Here is a 16848-nt window from a genome sequence, read left to right as displayed (position 1 = left end):
CACGGCACGCCTTGGTGTTTAACAAAGACTGTCAGTGTATGAGATTAATACGAAAACTGAAGGAGAAAACAAAATGTTCACCAGGCCGGTACTGGCCACTTCTTAAAAAGCTGCTAGGCATTTCGAATGAGGAAAAAAAGGGGGCTGCTGGAAAGCCTTACTCTAACTAGATGCTATCAGTTCAAGAACAGACAAAGGAGAACGAATATGTTTGTGTTGAAGTTCTTCGACCACTCGGTGCGATTTTTTTGCAAAGCCCAAACCGACGCGTCCTGTAATGTATAATTTGAGAATGTAGAGGAAGAAGTCACAAAGGGGTTTTGTGTGCGTGTGTGTGTGTGTGTGTGTGTGTGTACTTGATTCAACGCAATCGGAAAAACTATGCTAGGGTGTAGGAGTAAGTTGGTGACATGCCTAGCCTTGAACTAACCTCAACTTGTGTATCTAGATGAACGGGTGGGAGTACGATATCGAGAGAAGTAAGTGTATGTATGAAGTTGCTCAATACAGAATATTGCATATTAACTTTGCAAAATTTATCAGAATGTGTAATTTAAATACTGGTAATGCAAAAATAAGTGCAGCCCTTTAACTACCACTGTGTTTCTAAATATAAAAACAATGACGATACTGAAGTTAATACAGTTAGGTTTTAAACTCTTATTGTAATGATAGTGATTGCAAGTTCACTTGTTTAAATCCATATTATTGGCTGTGTTGAGTCCTATTCTACAGTAAGATTGAGGCCTGCTTTCCCTTATGCTATGGCAAGCCCCAAACAGGAGGTGCAAAAGGCCTCCCCCATCCCGCTGATGCTTCCATCCTCTGTTAGGATAGCAATCTATAGCGAGCTTCTTTTGAAATGCAGAGCAGATAGGGACAGTAAATATATTCATCTTCCAAACTTCCGAAATGTCGACATTTTTATTACAGCGAGTCAAACAAGGCACCGGGATTATCTTTTACGAAAAGACGCCTTTGAACAGGCTCTTCGTTTCCTTTTTAACTGCAGCAATAGTGAAAGCTTGTTAAAAAGACACAAGTGCAAAGGCAAAGGATATTAGTTATGAGTGACATTATATAAAATTCTGCTTCTGTTTTGGAGAGGTTAGGAAGATAGTGATCAACCTGACCGTAAAGTTAGAACGGTAAAAAGTTTTTTATGTATACAAAAAGCCATAAAGTCATCTCACATGTGGAGGCTGTGCTGAGTGCAATCCCTGCATCATTTTCATGTTTTATTACGACCGGAAATAAGGTTCTTTGAAACAGTTCACATGTCCGAAACAGCATATTGTCCTGATTCATGAAATAATTTGATATTGAAACCTTTTGGTATTTCTGCTTCTCCGTCGTAAATGTATTTGGGTTGGCAAAGTTTTTGTTATATAATTTTATGGACAATTAATAGCAGTTGTTATTTTTAAGGAAGTGTGTGGTTATGAAAGAAATTACAGAGGTCATTTTAGTTGGTCGTTTAATTCCCACTCCAACGACATGCTACATAAAGATAAATCAGCTAAGTACATCACAGTAACGCTTTATATTTTAGGAGAATTTATCGAAATGGAGGATGCTTGGTTTTCGCAATGGCTGCTGCAAGATTCATGTAATCGCTGCATGGAGGCTTGCCTACTGCTTGGGAATAAATTAAAGAAAAATTCTTTGCTCAGTGCAGCTGGAAACAAAGTTTTGGGAAAGCATCACATGTGACCTGTCCTCTCAACTAGCTGATTTATATAAACGTAAGGGTGTTTATTTGGGCAGTGATTCGAAGTTGGCCCTGACAATGGATTGTTTAGTATCTTCCTGAATACTTTGATTCGAATTTATTGACATTGCTTTCGTTGCATTTTCGAAACAGTATTCTTCATATTCCAATGGCTTAAAAAATTGCATAGTTGCACTAAAAATCACTGAAAGAAATCAGAGAAAGGGATTCTCACTAAAGTCGTGTAGCTGCATCTAAAACACGGTTGGTTCAATGGATGCTTTTGAACGTCTCTGGGCTCCAAAAATGCTGAAATCTATGTCTGTCCTCTATATATACCCTGTAGATCCGAATTTGTGTTGACAAAGTTGTGGTCACAAATTCGTATCTAGGGGAGTATGTAGTCGACACAAACGCTACAACATTCACTCGGAAGACAGAAGAATGTATTCACGCCTAGAATTTTCTTCGTACAAATCGATAATATAGCTGAATAAATAAAATCGAAGCATAGTGTTCATCTACCTGATTCTGCGGGTCAGACTGCTGTCTGGAATGGCGAGCTGTCCTCCCCCACAGCACCCTTACCCCTCCCTGTTCAATCTTGTTGTAACAATTCTCAGCACTCTGTGGTGCTGTATTTGTTACGTCATTTAAATATGGAATGTAACTGTTACCTTTTTCGATAATACTGCGCATTTCTCCGTTAAAATGATTAGCTTTACAGGACTTGATATGACTTAGATATTAATCAACCCGAAATCCCATGCGCATGTCGTTTGCTGACCATGACATTACAGTCTATCAAACAGAAGAATATGAGTAGCTCCAATTATTTAAATCCGGCTATTTGCAGCATTTTCTTTCAATCTTACATATATCATTTTAAATAAAACGTTACAGTCATTTATGTCACATTTTCTCTGGAGTTGAAAAACATACGATTTCCAAATTGCAAGCATGGTGCAGCTCTGTTGCATAAGGCGTCTTTCTAATTAAAGTCAACGAATGCGATTCAATGTAGCAAGAGGCGAACGTGTATTCACATTCCTCCCACAGTTTGTGAACATGGGCAACTTCGTTTAGACTTGTGTGTGGCTGCTACCTGTGAAACGTTTTTATCTGATAATTGTGGTATTTTGAATATGTTTGAAGTGGAATCGTTTCACGATGAGATATTCTGGGCGAATATACCGCCGTCTACTGCATTGCTAAATGTAATTTGTTGACTTAGGTGTCCTGAATTAGTTGATGAATTTTCTATTGATCCAAAGCAGCACGATTTATCTTTGCCAGCTATTACGCCTTCCCTCCTCCCCAAGCTTTGCAAAGGCGTTAGCATCGCGATTACAAAAAGATTTACAAGCCACGGACACATTCTAATATATCAGATCTTATTTCATGCTTTTTTGTTTTTAAAAAAGCTGACTCATTTTTTGGAGTCATACCGACTAGCAAGACATCATTAATACTTGTAGGGGGGAAATTTTGTCGACGAATTTTGGTTTGTTTAACGGACTTAAATCAAAATTAACCTATATGTAATATTACTAAGTTTTAGGAATGAAAAAAAGAAGCTCACTAAATTCTGCAATCAAATACTGTTTAGAGGAGAAGCTTGGGAGCATTCACCGTCCAATTCTATTTCCTTATCCGGGAATCGAAAGGGACCAACCATTGGTTGTCAGTGTCACATGAACGCCTAACTTTGTTCACTTGACAGTAAAGTAGGAGGGTTTAGGTAACAGGAAAAACGGCTGGGTTAGAAAAAATTTTGAGTTATTTTGCATTTCAGATATTAAAGGTCATGAGTTCGTTTTTGATTAATTCTAACTATGTGGACCCTAAATTTCCACCGTGTGAAGAGTATTCACAGAACAATTACTTACCGAGCCATTCTCCGGAATACTTTACCCGGTCACGGGAGCCCGGGTTCCAGCATGAGGCGATGTACCCGCGGTCAGCGTACAGCGAGCAGCCGTACTCCTCTTGCAGCAACCTCCAGGGCTCGGGCGAGCAAGCCGTGGCGCCTAGGGGTCACGTACAATCGCAGACCGGCCTGCAGAACCACTTAGGCAAGCATGGCCACCAGTGTGTCTCTGTGACTCCAAGCCCACCGCCCTCTTGCAGCCAGAACTTCAGCAACCAAAACACTGCTTGTTCCAAAGAGCCCGTGGTTTATCCGTGGATGAAGAAATTGCATATAAACACCGGTGAGTCGTTTGCCTGGGCTTTTTACCACCTGAAAGTCCGGGATCTATTGCACCCACTGTAAATAGCTTTTCTTTAGATTTACGATCGCCTATCTGGAGGTCAGTAATCACATCCTCCATAAATTTTTATTGCAGTACAATTACACTTCTGGCCATGTGCCTTTGATGTGTAGTGTCCTAGCCGCTCAGACCTCTTTGAACAGCAGTTAATGATAGAAGTGAACGTTTACATTTTTCTTACTCTAATGCTTACTTTAAGTACACTAGTTCTATTCCTTGTGAGATTCGTGGTGTTCAGTCAGTTATTTCTGTGTTGTTGCTTTTTGTTCAGTGAACCCTAATTACAAAGGAGGGGAACCCAAACGCTCCCGCACTGCTTACACGAGGCAGCAAGTTCTAGAGCTGGAGAAGGAGTTCCATTTTAATCGTTACCTAACCCGGAGACGAAGGGTGGAAATAGCCCATTCTCTTTGCCTGTCAGAACGGCAGATTAAAATATGGTTCCAGAACAGGCGAATGAAATGGAAAAAGGACCACAAGTTGCCAAATACCAAAATCAGGTCTACTACAGGCTCTTCGTCCTCTGCAAGTCATCAGTCGCAAGGAAGCTCTCAAAACCAGGAGCCAAGTGGACCATCAGCCACATTATAGCTGCTCTTATTGGAGAGAAATTGGTAGACGCGCGCATAAACATAGAATTTTAACTGAAAGATTGTTTATTTATAGTGGCAAAATCTAAACTGTAAATACTCTGATTTTGCCCACTCCTCTTCCCCTCCCCCATAAGTAATATTGTAGATTGCAGTTTTCAGAAGAGATTGGCAAAGATGAATCCTCGTTTCATCTTTAATCACGCCAAAGTCTCCCCATTTGTCATGTTTACTTGGTGGTACAAAGGATGAACTCTATGCCTACGATTACCTCGACAGCAAACGAACACTTTAATAAATGAGGCTCCGTTTCGTCAACCTGGGATGACAAACTGTCTTTTATTCACACAAAACAAACGCACAAGAATGTTGAAGCATTTCAGCAAGATGGCCCTTGTGGTTTTAAGCTTGGAGTCATTTTCCATTGGGTTTTACAAAAAGAAACACTTGGGGTATTTTCTTTGGAATATTACACCGACATGTACGTTTTCTTCAGACGTTTTGATCCCAAATATATTACTTTCGGTGCCAATAAACATGTATGTAGTTGGACTTAAAGACAAACGTGTAAAAATCATGTGTAGGAATAAATTATGTCAACAAAGTTATTTAAAGTGGTTACGAAAATATGTTGCATGTGACTTGTACAGCCACGATATAATACTTGCTTCTGGCCTCAGTATTAGCAAATTGTACATTAGCTGAAAGAAGTGGAAAGTTAGACAGATGAAGTTTTCAGTTTTAATTTCCTTATAATTCTTTATGACATTCCAAACTTTGAAGCTTATCAGCTACTTCGCTCCGGCCCACAGGAGGATGTATTTTCGTTAGCAGTCTGTGTCCTTGCATTGTTCTCTATGTATTGACTCTCATCCAGACCAAAATACGTGTAAATAGTAATAACCGAAATAAATTTTTTCGAGGTGTATCTTTCCTTTGTTTATTTATATCAAGTCTGCTGGTGCATTTTCTGAAGCAATATGATCTTGTAGTATAACTTCAAATTTCCTTAAGCTCATTCAGCTGTGTGAGTCGGCCAGGGTGATAACAAAGGACATAGGTTTTGGTTAAAAAAAGTCAGAAAGGTTCACCTCTAATCAGACACAATGCCCATCCTGACATTGTTCGAGTCCTTTACACCTGCTTGTAAATACAGATGAAATGTGCAATAATTTAATAGGGGTAATACGTTCGGAAAACAGTCCTTGATGAAGATTTGTTAATTCACTACAGTGATCTGTTATTTCTTGATTGTTTACGTTCGTCACCATGCCTCCCTTTTCCTTGTAGAACACTCAATCTTGTTCAGTTAAATTCATCGTATCATTTTTACAGAACCTCTTAGCAGTTTCCTTCTTTGTGCATGTGTGTTTGAGTATTGGAAAGGGATTGGAAGATGTAATGGTTCAAGCTTTGACAAGCAAATAGATAATCAAGAAGACAAATGACCTCTTTTGTCAGATGAAGCTTTGTATTAATTTTAATTTTCTTTCTTATAACATATTGCATATGCAACCTGGAGTCTGAAACTGCATCACATACAGAAAGAGAAGCTAACTGGGGTGCACAGCATTGCACAATACAACATTCAATATTTAAGTGTAGTATTTCAAGGGTTCAGTTTACTGATACACGTGTTTTGCCTTAGAACGTAATTTAACAGATATTGTTACAAAACTGTATTTAGATGTCATAACTAAACGAAATGGTAATCTCACTCTACCCTACCTCCATTCATCAAAAATATTCCCTTTAAACTCAACCTGCAAAACATCATTGATCTGAACAGAATACAAAATGTCCCTTTCTGATGTTTGGTTGGAATGTGTTTTACATTATGTTCCAGTTGTTACAAAAGAAACACGAATAAAGTTTGATTTTCTTAAATCATGAATTGCCTTTGGAGACAACAGAAAGATTTACAATCTGTCGCTTATATGAGAAAATCTTTTCTAACCAATGTGTATGTGTTTTGTGCTTCCCCCATCCCCCTCCATCCCGGAGGTCCCACGAAACTGAGATGATCTGAAATGCAGCGTTTCCAAATGTAACATTTTCGTTAAGGTATATAATTCTGAAGTGTTTTGATGAGTAATTACTTTAGTTAATAATATAAGAATTATTCATTGAATCTCGCCAGTAGCTGTTCAATTTTCTCCATTCAAACACAGATCACAGGCCAGTCAGTCCTACACCCTCTGCCAGACTGTTGCCAAAGGCTCTGAATGCAAGCTATACAACTAAAGTTCACAGGCATTATTTGTACTCAGAGAGGTTCTGAAAATGCGAGAATTAACTTGAAATCATTAATCACTTCTTTCTTTAAATACTTCTCCCATTGTTGCTCAACAGCAAATCTGGATGGCTCGTCCCGGGGAAAAGTGGTGTGCGACCTGGAGAGTCCTTTAAAAATATGAGCAGAGTGTGGAATTTTTCAGTCACATCGCAAGATTGCCTCTCAACCATGCTTAAAACTCGCAAAAATGTTCAGAATTGGAGAACGGAAAATGCTGAAAGGAAAGGTAATAGCAAACAAAGTCAATTGATTTCCTCGCTTTGAATCGCTTTGTTGTTCTTTTGACAATTATATGGCAACGCATGCTTGCTCTGTGCGACTTGTAACACACACTGTCCACATATTGGTTGTACAATCTGCTTATATTTTGTGTCTTGTTACTTATCGTTTTATGAAGTTTTTAACCATACATGAAGGTTACAGAATAAAATCAGCATGTCGGTTGGTCAGCAGGACGGCAGAAAGGGTTCACGGAAAGGACAACTTTTCTGTCCGATTAGCTGTTTTTATACTAACAGTCTGACCTCTGAAACCCTTGACCTTTAAGACATGACTCTGTTCTATCTGAACATTCTCAATAGTAAAGGATAAAAAAATTCAGGGTTACCCCTCGTTCACTGGATTTAAAATCTGTGGTGCGCCTCTGAGAGTGTCCGTTCTGTTAGGGTTGCTTGAGTGTTCCAACTTGCATTAAAAAAGATAAACGATCTTGAATGTTTGTTTTGAAATCCCTTTTTTAAAATATTCAGCAATGGCTAAGAATAGGCCGTGGGATGAATTTTAGATGCGTGCACACATGCCTGTGTCCGTGTATGCGTGCGTGCTGGTCTTTATAACTGCATTTCAGAATGGTCTCTAAAATTCAAACCATTGAGAAGAAAAACCATTGTTTTGCTATCAGGCTGCCTTTTCACTACAGAAAATTCAATAAGATTCAATAATTTTTAATATTGTAATGCCTTGAATTTTATTGAAACATTTTTGTGTATTTGTGATAAGAAACAGATTTTAGCTTGACTTTTAAATATTATTACATGTGGTTTACTTGCGGACAATGGACATCGAGTTAAAGGGGAGGCAGAGAGGGATGGAAGAGAAAGGCATTTAGTGCATGCAACGTGTTGGGCTTTGCAGACTAGCTTATTCTTATCATAGCTCTGCTAGAAGTGGACGCCCTAATTCAAACCTTATTGTTATTCAGGGTCTTTCTTCGCTAAGAGCATCAAATCGATATCACCTTTTCACGATTTAAGAAACAACTACCATATGATGCAAATTGTATAGACAGTGCGGGAAGCTGAAACCCAATTTTTCCGCATCTTTTCTAACTCTAGTTTATTGTTGCAAAGTGTTGTGTTTTTTCAAGACGAAAAAACACATGAACGCAATAATTCATCATGTATTAGAGAAAAAAGTTTCAAATGTCTGTTAAAAACAAATAAACAAAAACATTGCCTTTGTTGGATGAGAAGTCCCGCCCCTCAACCCATGCTTTTCCCCCCAAATTATTTAGGTGCCTCTTATAACGGAACATGCTTTATCCTCTTTTATAAGCCTCTGGAATGTTCTAACATCAGTTTAAAATGCAATAAATATGACGGATGAGCTTTATAAGGATATCATTAAATTATATCATTATAATTTTCTGAAAACGGTGGGGTTTCTAAAGAGAACAAAGACTGAGTTCCAGGTAATATTATGGGCCACTTAAGACAGATTCCTTAAACTTACAACGAAATATTCTCTGGTGCTATTTTAAAATAAACCTACCGCAATTTATATTGCTGGTGTGCAAGTTAGGAAGCACCCGCAAAGAGAATATTGAAAAAAGACCAAGTTCTAAAGCTCTGTGTCAAATTGTTTTCTCGGAGCATGATTCTCATCAAGATTATTGGGCTTTTTAAAAGAAATAGCTACACTGATACCAAAAAACAGAAGAGGATCCTCCACCTTATCCATCCCTCCCTGATAATAAGAGATTCAGCAGCCTTTAGCACAGATTTGATCCGAATCCTTACAATGTCACCCACACAAAATAGATTTGGTTGATTTTTTTTTCAAAAAGGCGTATCGTTCCTCTAATTGCTCGAAATTTTTCGGAGGCATTTATGTTACTGGTAGCAATTGTTGCCAGGTTTGTAGCAAGAGTAGAGTGTCCTTGCGAGGAGAAAAGGGATCTTTCTTGAAAAATACATAGTGATTCCACAATAATACAAAGCCAGCTGCGCGACAGAAAACAAGGACGTGAAAGGTAAAATATAGCGTATGAAACTTGGAAAGACAATGCATTGGGAGAAGTAAATTAGTGGTGAAATGAAACAGGCAGAAATGTATGATCGTAGTGACATGTTTCTAGTTGTAATAGCTATGATGAATAAAGGACGCCATTAAGAATGGGCATGGTTCTAAGTCTGAAGAAGCGACTTAGAATGCGAAGGATGAGTCTTAGAAAGATCTGAAATCTTTGAAATAGTCACTTTTTGTTCAGTTCTCGCCCGACTAAAAATCTCTTGAATCCCACTTTTAGCAGGTGTTAATAGCAATGCATGAATATCATATTGAAAACAAAAATCATTAAGAATTGAAAAGAATACGAAATATTTTCCTCTCTCCCAGTGGAAGGTGACACTTCTCCGTGGAGTATGAATTTGAAATCCCCCCTTCCCCCTCGATCACGTGACTCATTAAATAATTAATGCAGCTGTTGCAGAATAGATATGTATTCGTCGGTAAATCGCCGACATGGTCTCCCTGTGTCTGACGTGAAATTCTACTGTCCTTTTAAAAACAAGCCTATAAGTTGAGAGAGAGGCTGGAATAAAACAATTTGGGAAGAGAGAGACACACCGTGGGTTGGATTATTGTAAGTACAGCTGCACTGCCTCGTGTCTCTCTATGTAAATATTATGTGTGTTATTTATGTTTTACAAGACTGTCATAACATTTGACAAATAGTGCCTTTCCTTCTATTTTTCAATTTACCACGGTGGTATATTTGTTTATTTCTCCATTTTCTTTGATTTTTTGTGGGAATGTTTTCCTTCTTGCTTTCTTGATTTATTGCAAAAATATGTCAGCAACGCTATGGATGCCATTGTGTGCAAGTTGTGTGTTGTTTATGCTCGTCTGTGTGATAAATCATGCTCTTTGAGAATGATGTGCAAGTGATGATATTCAGGAATGAGGAAGGTTGTAATCCTCTCCCCAGAGTTGATTATTGCGGGCCATTTGTAGCAATAGATCAGAGGATAATATGAAAGCTATAGCTGGGGGTCTTAAATTACAGCATCCGTGATTACCAATTATGGATAGTTTTGTATGAATTCTTTAAAACACAACGCCTCATTGGAATAAAAACCTAGTAAAGGAGGCGCTTTGGGTGACCAGAAATGAATTGCGAAACCCAATTTTGAAAATGAGCGAAGACTAACAGACTTCCACAACGCCTCGGTCCTTTTATTCTGCGGTTGGACGCCAGCCAGTCAAATTGAAGCCATTAATAGCAGCGTAACATTTAACACCGATCGTTAGTGCAAACCTTTATGTAGTAAAATTAGAATAACTTAGTGATTGGCGTTAAATATTAATGGTTGCAGCAGGCAAAGAACATCAGTAGTGAAACGCGGGTGCCTTTCAAAATACCATTATCTGTCAGTTGCATGGTAATCTTTTTCTTATTGAGGGATATTTAATGGTCGTTTTTAATTATGATTATGTGAATTCCTTTTAAGTGTTTGTTTTGATAATTACACTCAGCGTTGGAATTATCCATTATATACTCTATCTGGTAGCCCAACAAAGATGAAAATCTCAAAATACTTCTGAACAATTTAATTATTTAATATGCAAGATGCAGAAATCAAAAAGGGACGCAGTTGCAGGTGAACGAACTACAAGTACATGGAACAAATTTGGAATTTGTCTATGATTTAATACATTTCCTGTAAAATTATGCTGTATTTGTCTTTGTTCTTTTGTACTAGATAGATTTATGTATGTTCCACTCATTTGTGTATGTTACATGAAATAAGATTAAACTACCATGGAATAGATTGACAAAGTTCATATGCCTTTAAAAATGTGGCACATAATCTGTTTCCTCAATCTCCGAATATTGGTTCTGCTCTTGTAAATGAGGAGGAAAAACAATGAAAACTCGCAGTTGCTCTATGATTGGCAGGCCTTTGGGATGTCGATTTTCTTCATTTGCCAAAAAATGCTCCTGAGAAAAGAGAAAACGGTAAGGCATTAGCAAATCGATATCAGAACACAATTGGATATTGCTTAGCTTCCACAGCAAAGATGTGTAAATTTCTTTGCAAGTCTGACCCTGGATTCAATTGAAGCTTTATTAATTGATAACTCCCAGCACCAAAATGGAAAAATAATGTGACTCTCTGCCCTCAACACACATGAATCATACTCAATGGCACTGTGTACGTTCAGAGGAGCTGAGAGCAATGTGTATTTCGTGAACAAAAATCCGGAAAGGCAGAATAAACTGATAAATTCTGAAAAATGTTAAGGATTGAAGCCTGTTTTTTTTCCCATATTTAAAAATTACAGCCTTTTATTTACATTTAATTATTGTGCTTTTTGACCATCCTGACAAAGCCGTGCCGAACCACTCAACGAAAAGCCCCTCCTAAAGGCTTTGTTCATTTGCCTCTCTTTAACAGCAGTGGTGACTTCAATAGAAAGCAACACATCAAGACTAGGGTCACTGTATTTCAAAAATTAGAAATTGCCAAAAACACAGGATTCGATACTGTGCCGAGATGTCAAACAGCATTGTTTATCTTGATTCTTCCTGTTTTGTTATTTGTCTCGTAAATCAAGTTGCTACATTTTTGTTCTCTACTACAGATCGCATACCACTGCATGAGCAACAAAATTATGCAAACACAAAGGAAATTTGCTCAGGTTTTCTGATTTCTACACTTTCCCTCCACCCCCTCTGTTGTTTTATCCCCACTTTCCATTCCTCAGCTGGCAGAATTAACTTTGTGAACCAGTTTAAGATTTATTTATGATGTCTCATTTCATAATTGGTTTGCTATCTCCCTTATCTACATCGTTCATTTACATCCTTCAAATTGAACAGATATACTTCAAATAAAATCCTTTTAACGGAATGTTAATATATTAGGAGGTTATAAGGAAATATTCCTTCCTACTCCCAGAATAGCCGTTGCTCTTACAAGATGGCTATTTAATGTACAGGTAATTATACTCCTCATAATAAATCATGTCTCTTCTTCCTGTTAATATATTGTGCTAGCCTGTATGTGGCTGTTTAAAATTATGGGGAAAAAGATACTGATATTTTCAGTAGAAGCGATTATGTCTGGGACAGTGCGTAGAAGAGTAGGTGAGGATGGCAATGTATTTACATTTCCTAATATATGCACGATGATAGGAAACGAAATGAAACTAACTAAACCTACAGTTTATAAACAATTCGCCTTTTTCAAAATAATCAAAACGTTAAAGAATTTATATTTCGTTCATTGCATAGAACAGTATTGCAAAATGTGTTAAATTGAAATTTAAAATCAAGAATGGATAAGACAGACAATAAGATCATCAAACACATGTAAAATTCTATAAACATGCATCATTTCGCTGCTGATCTTTAGTAAAGTAAAATATGAAAACCTGATGCAGCATCCGACAAAAATTGCGAAGCTAAGTGAACAATATTTGTTCAATAGAATTTCACGTAGTTTCTTACATAAAGGATATATAATTAACCGATCAGTATTGCAGTAGATATGTAAAGTTCCTGACTTTGCAGCTCATGGTGTTTCAACGCCTCTCAATAGCCGATAAAATTAGCTCCAGTAAAGACAAGGTAATAAATTATATTGATGCTGTTCTATGCTCCCAGACTGGCTATTAGAAAAGTGAAAATGTAATAACTATAACCCTTGACCCTTCCCTGATAATACAAAACGAACCTAATTGTGAGATACAATTTACTTCATGGTTCCAGTAGTGTAGATTTCTCTGTTGCAAACGATGGCGATTTTTGATCTTTTTCTTCTGTTCAGTGAAAGCGTCAAATCACCAAAAAGCTAATGGTTTTTTTGTGCCAAATTTTCCATGTTCTTTCCCCCCATTCCTTTGTGTTGAAATGTGGTCGGTCTCTAAGGAGCAATTGTCCGAAATTGTTGCAACTGGAGGAACAAAAATAGGATAAGGTGATGCCCTGTTCGCACTCCGTAGAGATTTGAGGTTTATTTGCTTGAAAGTAATGATTGTAATCATTTTATAAATCACATAGACATTGTTAGGAAATTGACATAGTGAGACCGTAGCAATGAGCTCAAGAAGTAGCATTGTTTTTGGCTTGAATTTTTTTCACTATTGCTTTTTACTTTTTCTTTCTATTCTGCGTAAGTTTCTTTCACTCTATTTCTGCATCTCTTACTCACTGTCTCCCGCTGTTAAATATCACAGCATATTTAGCTGGCGGATCCGATATTTGAAAGGAGTCCGCTAATGGCGTTCTGCGTATTCTCAGCAATTTCTGACATCCATACACCAGACCAGTTCCTATTGGACACGTTACACACATCTATATTTCACCTTCTGTTTACCATTCTGGCCTATATCTTGACAGTAGCCTAAACCTTAAATCGCGTTCAGTGTACATTAATGTGTACTAGATATTTTTTAACAGCATGTGCAGAATTAAGCTTCCGACTATAAGTAAACTACTCAGATTTTGCAGGAAGTCCGTTCACGTATAAGGCTAGTTGGGAACCGGCCGTTTGCAACTTCGCAGTCCAACTGCTATTGAATCCATTCCTGTCAAGCGAACCCATGCATCTTTCGATGACGCTCCCGAGATCTTCCAGAAGGCATTTCTTTCAAATCCACCAGGGTCCAATAAATATTTTCCTCCCGTGGGGGTACAACTGAGCTCCACCACCTGTGATGAAAGACCAAATTCAGTGATCGCTTTCCAAGTTCCATTGCTACAATCCAACAGGTAAACGAACCAAGTAAACTGCAGTTTAAACATTTTTTCTCCTCTGCAGCTCTGAATTCCAAGCTGGGTATAATTAATGGCCCATAGCTTGACCTGAAAGAAAGGTCCCCGGTTGGTTTCCGTGAACTATTGCTGACTTTTTGTGTGTAACGGATTAAGACAGACGTGGCCTCTCCCACACCAGGCAACCAACTCCCCCACCCCTCACACACATCATCCCATCACCAGCGCCTCCCCCCCCAACCAAAAGTGCTATTTTCCAAGGGGGCCATGAAGATTTCTTCTGAAAATTCTTTTCCTCTTCAAACATCCTAAAGATCTAACAAACAATTAAACGTTTGGTTTGGATCTACCTTTGATGGTCTTTGACACCTCCGAATTCGTGCAAGAAACTTCAAAAGCATTTTTAGGTAGGGTGTTATCCTAAAGATGAATGTACACATGATTTATGACCTGGGTAAGTAGTGTTTACCTATTATAATTTGAAAGTTTCCAATTTGAGGTCCATCCAGTGTTGACCGCTAAACTTCCTCAACTCAATCTCTTGGCATTTTCCTCGAAACCTTGAGAAAAAGAGAGACAGAGAGAGATAAACACATCACTTCTTTCAACTTTGCCGACTTGCTACATCCCTGTATTTATTCCGAGAAAAAAAATTCTACATTACTCAACACTCGAGAATATAATCATTAATCTGGAATACACAAGAAAGCGGTTCTGGTAAAGGGTCCACCACCTTAAAGTTGGACGAAAAAAATTACTGGAACATTTTCTAATTCATGGGAGTACAACGTTCTGTTAAACGGAAAGCGTTTTAATAGGTTTTCATTTCCTTAGGCATTCGTAGCCAGATAGACGGCTAGCGATAAGGCGACGTTTGATGTTAGCGGAAAATGGGTTTGCATTAAATTCCTCTCCATTTTTAACAAATCATTTTTATATGCTGTAGCCAGCCTCAGGCGAAATGAAAATGTACCAATTGTTTCGTATGCTGAGGCAGATAGTTAGTACTGCAGGCATCAGAATGGATCTAGGAATAATCAAGTCGAATTTTATCGTTTTTGGCACGTTAACAGAACTAACTATTTTACAGCAGAGGTTTCTCTTTTTTTCTGAAATGAAATCCAAATGGAAAACTCGAATATTATTTCATTTTGTTTTCCTACTGGCTGCAAACACAGTTGTAGATTCCAAAGTGTTCTTTTTACGTTCTGGGTTGCAAATTATTTAGTTAAAGGACAATAACATTAAAGTCATCCTTACTAAAAATTAACTCCTTCTTGTAGCACAGACACTTTCCTTGCATTATCTTGCAAGCTAGGCGTAGAGTTTGTCACTGCAATTCTGCTCAGCGTCGTAGATCAAAGACCCTCTGTTCCAGTTGTACAGTAACCCTATTGATCTCCCTTTGACTCATGCCAGGCATCTCAACCACTAACACTGCGCCCCCCCCCCTCCCCAATCTACTCTCCCCCTATTATCGTTCTCGTTAATTTAAATCAATATCTTTATTTGTCTTAGTTTGTCAGTTTTAAGTTTACGTTAATTTCTCGGCCGTTTGAGTAGTAAAATGAAAGGCCAGTGATACAAGGCAAGTTGCAGAGCACAAACCGCTGTAGCACGTCACCGTGCTACAGGTCAAATGTCACATTAAACACAAGTTATGCATTAATAGGTCAGATGAAAAGGTACATTTGGAAACGTGCCAGTGTACATTATGCAACGTGTTTTGCACGGCTGGCATTCACTTTTATATGTTAAAAAAAGCGTGCATGTATATTAGAGAACACATTATCTAAGGAAAGCGATATCTTTATCTTCTACGTTTAATAGAACGGCGTAAAGTACGACGCGTGAGCCCATTCCAAAGAATGTATAACGTGCTTGTAAATGGCAATTTGATTAATAGCTCTTACTTTAAGCCACATTTTGATTTCAAATAACATTTACCTAAATCAGAGCGTCAAATAGAAATGTTCGAAAAAAATGCACATACCATAATACTGTATATTTTATATTAAAATAACACGCATATAATACATGTTTTACGACGGTTTCATATATTTCACTGTGATTTATGTGAAAATAGTTAACTTTTCATGTAACTTTACTCTAAGTATGCCGAATGAGAATGTATAAGACTTCCTTAAATCAAAGATATGTTGCTAACTTTGCTGTTGGATATAATACTACCTTGCTTAAGAATGCGGAGGGCTGTGAACAAATTCTTTGCTTGTTGAGAATAAATAAGGCGTTTAATTTTGGAGTCCCACATTACTTTGACAGACCGTGCGTGGGTGTAAACCAAGCCCACTTTCTCAAGTGTTCTACAAAACAAGACTGGGGAGTCCACATATTATCTGTCCTGATCCAAAACAGGCGTCCCATGCTTGCTAAAAAGAATCAAATTGCCGCTTTACTTCAGCAGAGAGGCTGAAGAAGTTTTAAAAAACACAAAAGTTACTCAATCTCTACTTCTCCTGACCTTGTGTTCTTCGAAGAAGCTAATTATATGAACTTATTTTCATTTCTATTTAAGTAACGCCCTACCTTTGCAAACAGCTTCTACGAAAAGAATAAGAACGTGGAGGGCCCCTCGTCATCCACTAGAAGTTTTTGAAATGCCCAAATTTCAACGATCATGAACAAAAAGAAGGGTTCAATTAACAATTGCTAAAGTCTGTATAAAATGGGGAAACGTTGACGTACTGACCACGTGAATGCATAATCCAAGCGCATTTACTCTGGCATTTGGATGGAAGGCCTTCGCCTGTGTCTCCGGGCTGTGATCACCCAGTCAGTACTCTGATTATTTACAGCAGGCCATTTAAAAAACAAATCGGGTCAGGGGGAAGATATGTATGCCGTCCAATATCTCTTATAAAAGGATTATATGCGATCGCAGAGAAAGCCTGGGATAGTGGGACGGATTGTTATTTTGGACACATTTCAAACCCTCCCGCTGATTGATCATTAATGTG

General features: G+C 38.0%; 2 protein-coding genes and 1 long non-coding RNA gene across 11 annotated transcripts in view; 2 read left to right on the top strand and 1 right to left on the bottom strand.

The window, feature by feature from the left end:
• hoxb3a (homeobox B3a) overlaps positions 1-16848 on the top strand; it is a 46320-nt gene that overhangs the window by 19454 nt on the left and 10018 nt on the right. For 2 of the 9 annotated variants that reach the window (XM_048560529.1, XM_048560531.1), the window contains exons 2-3: positions 6927-7096; positions 13607-13867. The gene's annotated coding sequence lies outside the window, so the exon portion shown is untranslated. Of the gene's footprint in view, positions 1-145; positions 238-6926; positions 7097-7133; positions 9734-9753; positions 13868-15962 lie in introns of those variants that run through there. The other 7 variants (XM_048560528.2, XM_048560527.1, XM_048560530.1 and 4 more) reach the window with 6 other exon arrangements.
• On the top strand, positions 2126-5502 carry hoxb4a (homeobox B4a). Its single transcript, XM_048560548.2, has 2 exons — positions 2126-3924; positions 4256-5502. Exons 1-2 carry the CDS (start codon positions 3519-3521, stop codon positions 4573-4575), a joined length of 726 nt encoding a protein of 241 aa, XP_048416505.1. The 5' UTR covers positions 2126-3518; the 3' UTR covers positions 4576-5502.
• LOC125466259 (uncharacterized) lies at positions 10466-16773 on the bottom strand. Its single transcript, XR_009442848.1, has 4 exons — positions 16418-16773; positions 14340-14430; positions 12831-13807; positions 10466-11092 (listed from the first exon to the last, which is right to left on the bottom strand). It is a non-coding gene; the product is annotated as an uncharacterized LOC125466259 (long non-coding RNA).

The sequence above is a fragment of the Stegostoma tigrinum genome, chromosome 31 (genome assembly GCF_030684315.1).
Source record: "Stegostoma tigrinum isolate sSteTig4 chromosome 31, sSteTig4.hap1, whole genome shotgun sequence".
In the NCBI taxonomy this organism is placed as follows: domain Eukaryota; kingdom Metazoa; phylum Chordata; class Chondrichthyes; order Orectolobiformes; family Stegostomatidae; genus Stegostoma; species Stegostoma tigrinum.
This window is presented reverse-complemented; position numbering and strand designations above follow the sequence as displayed.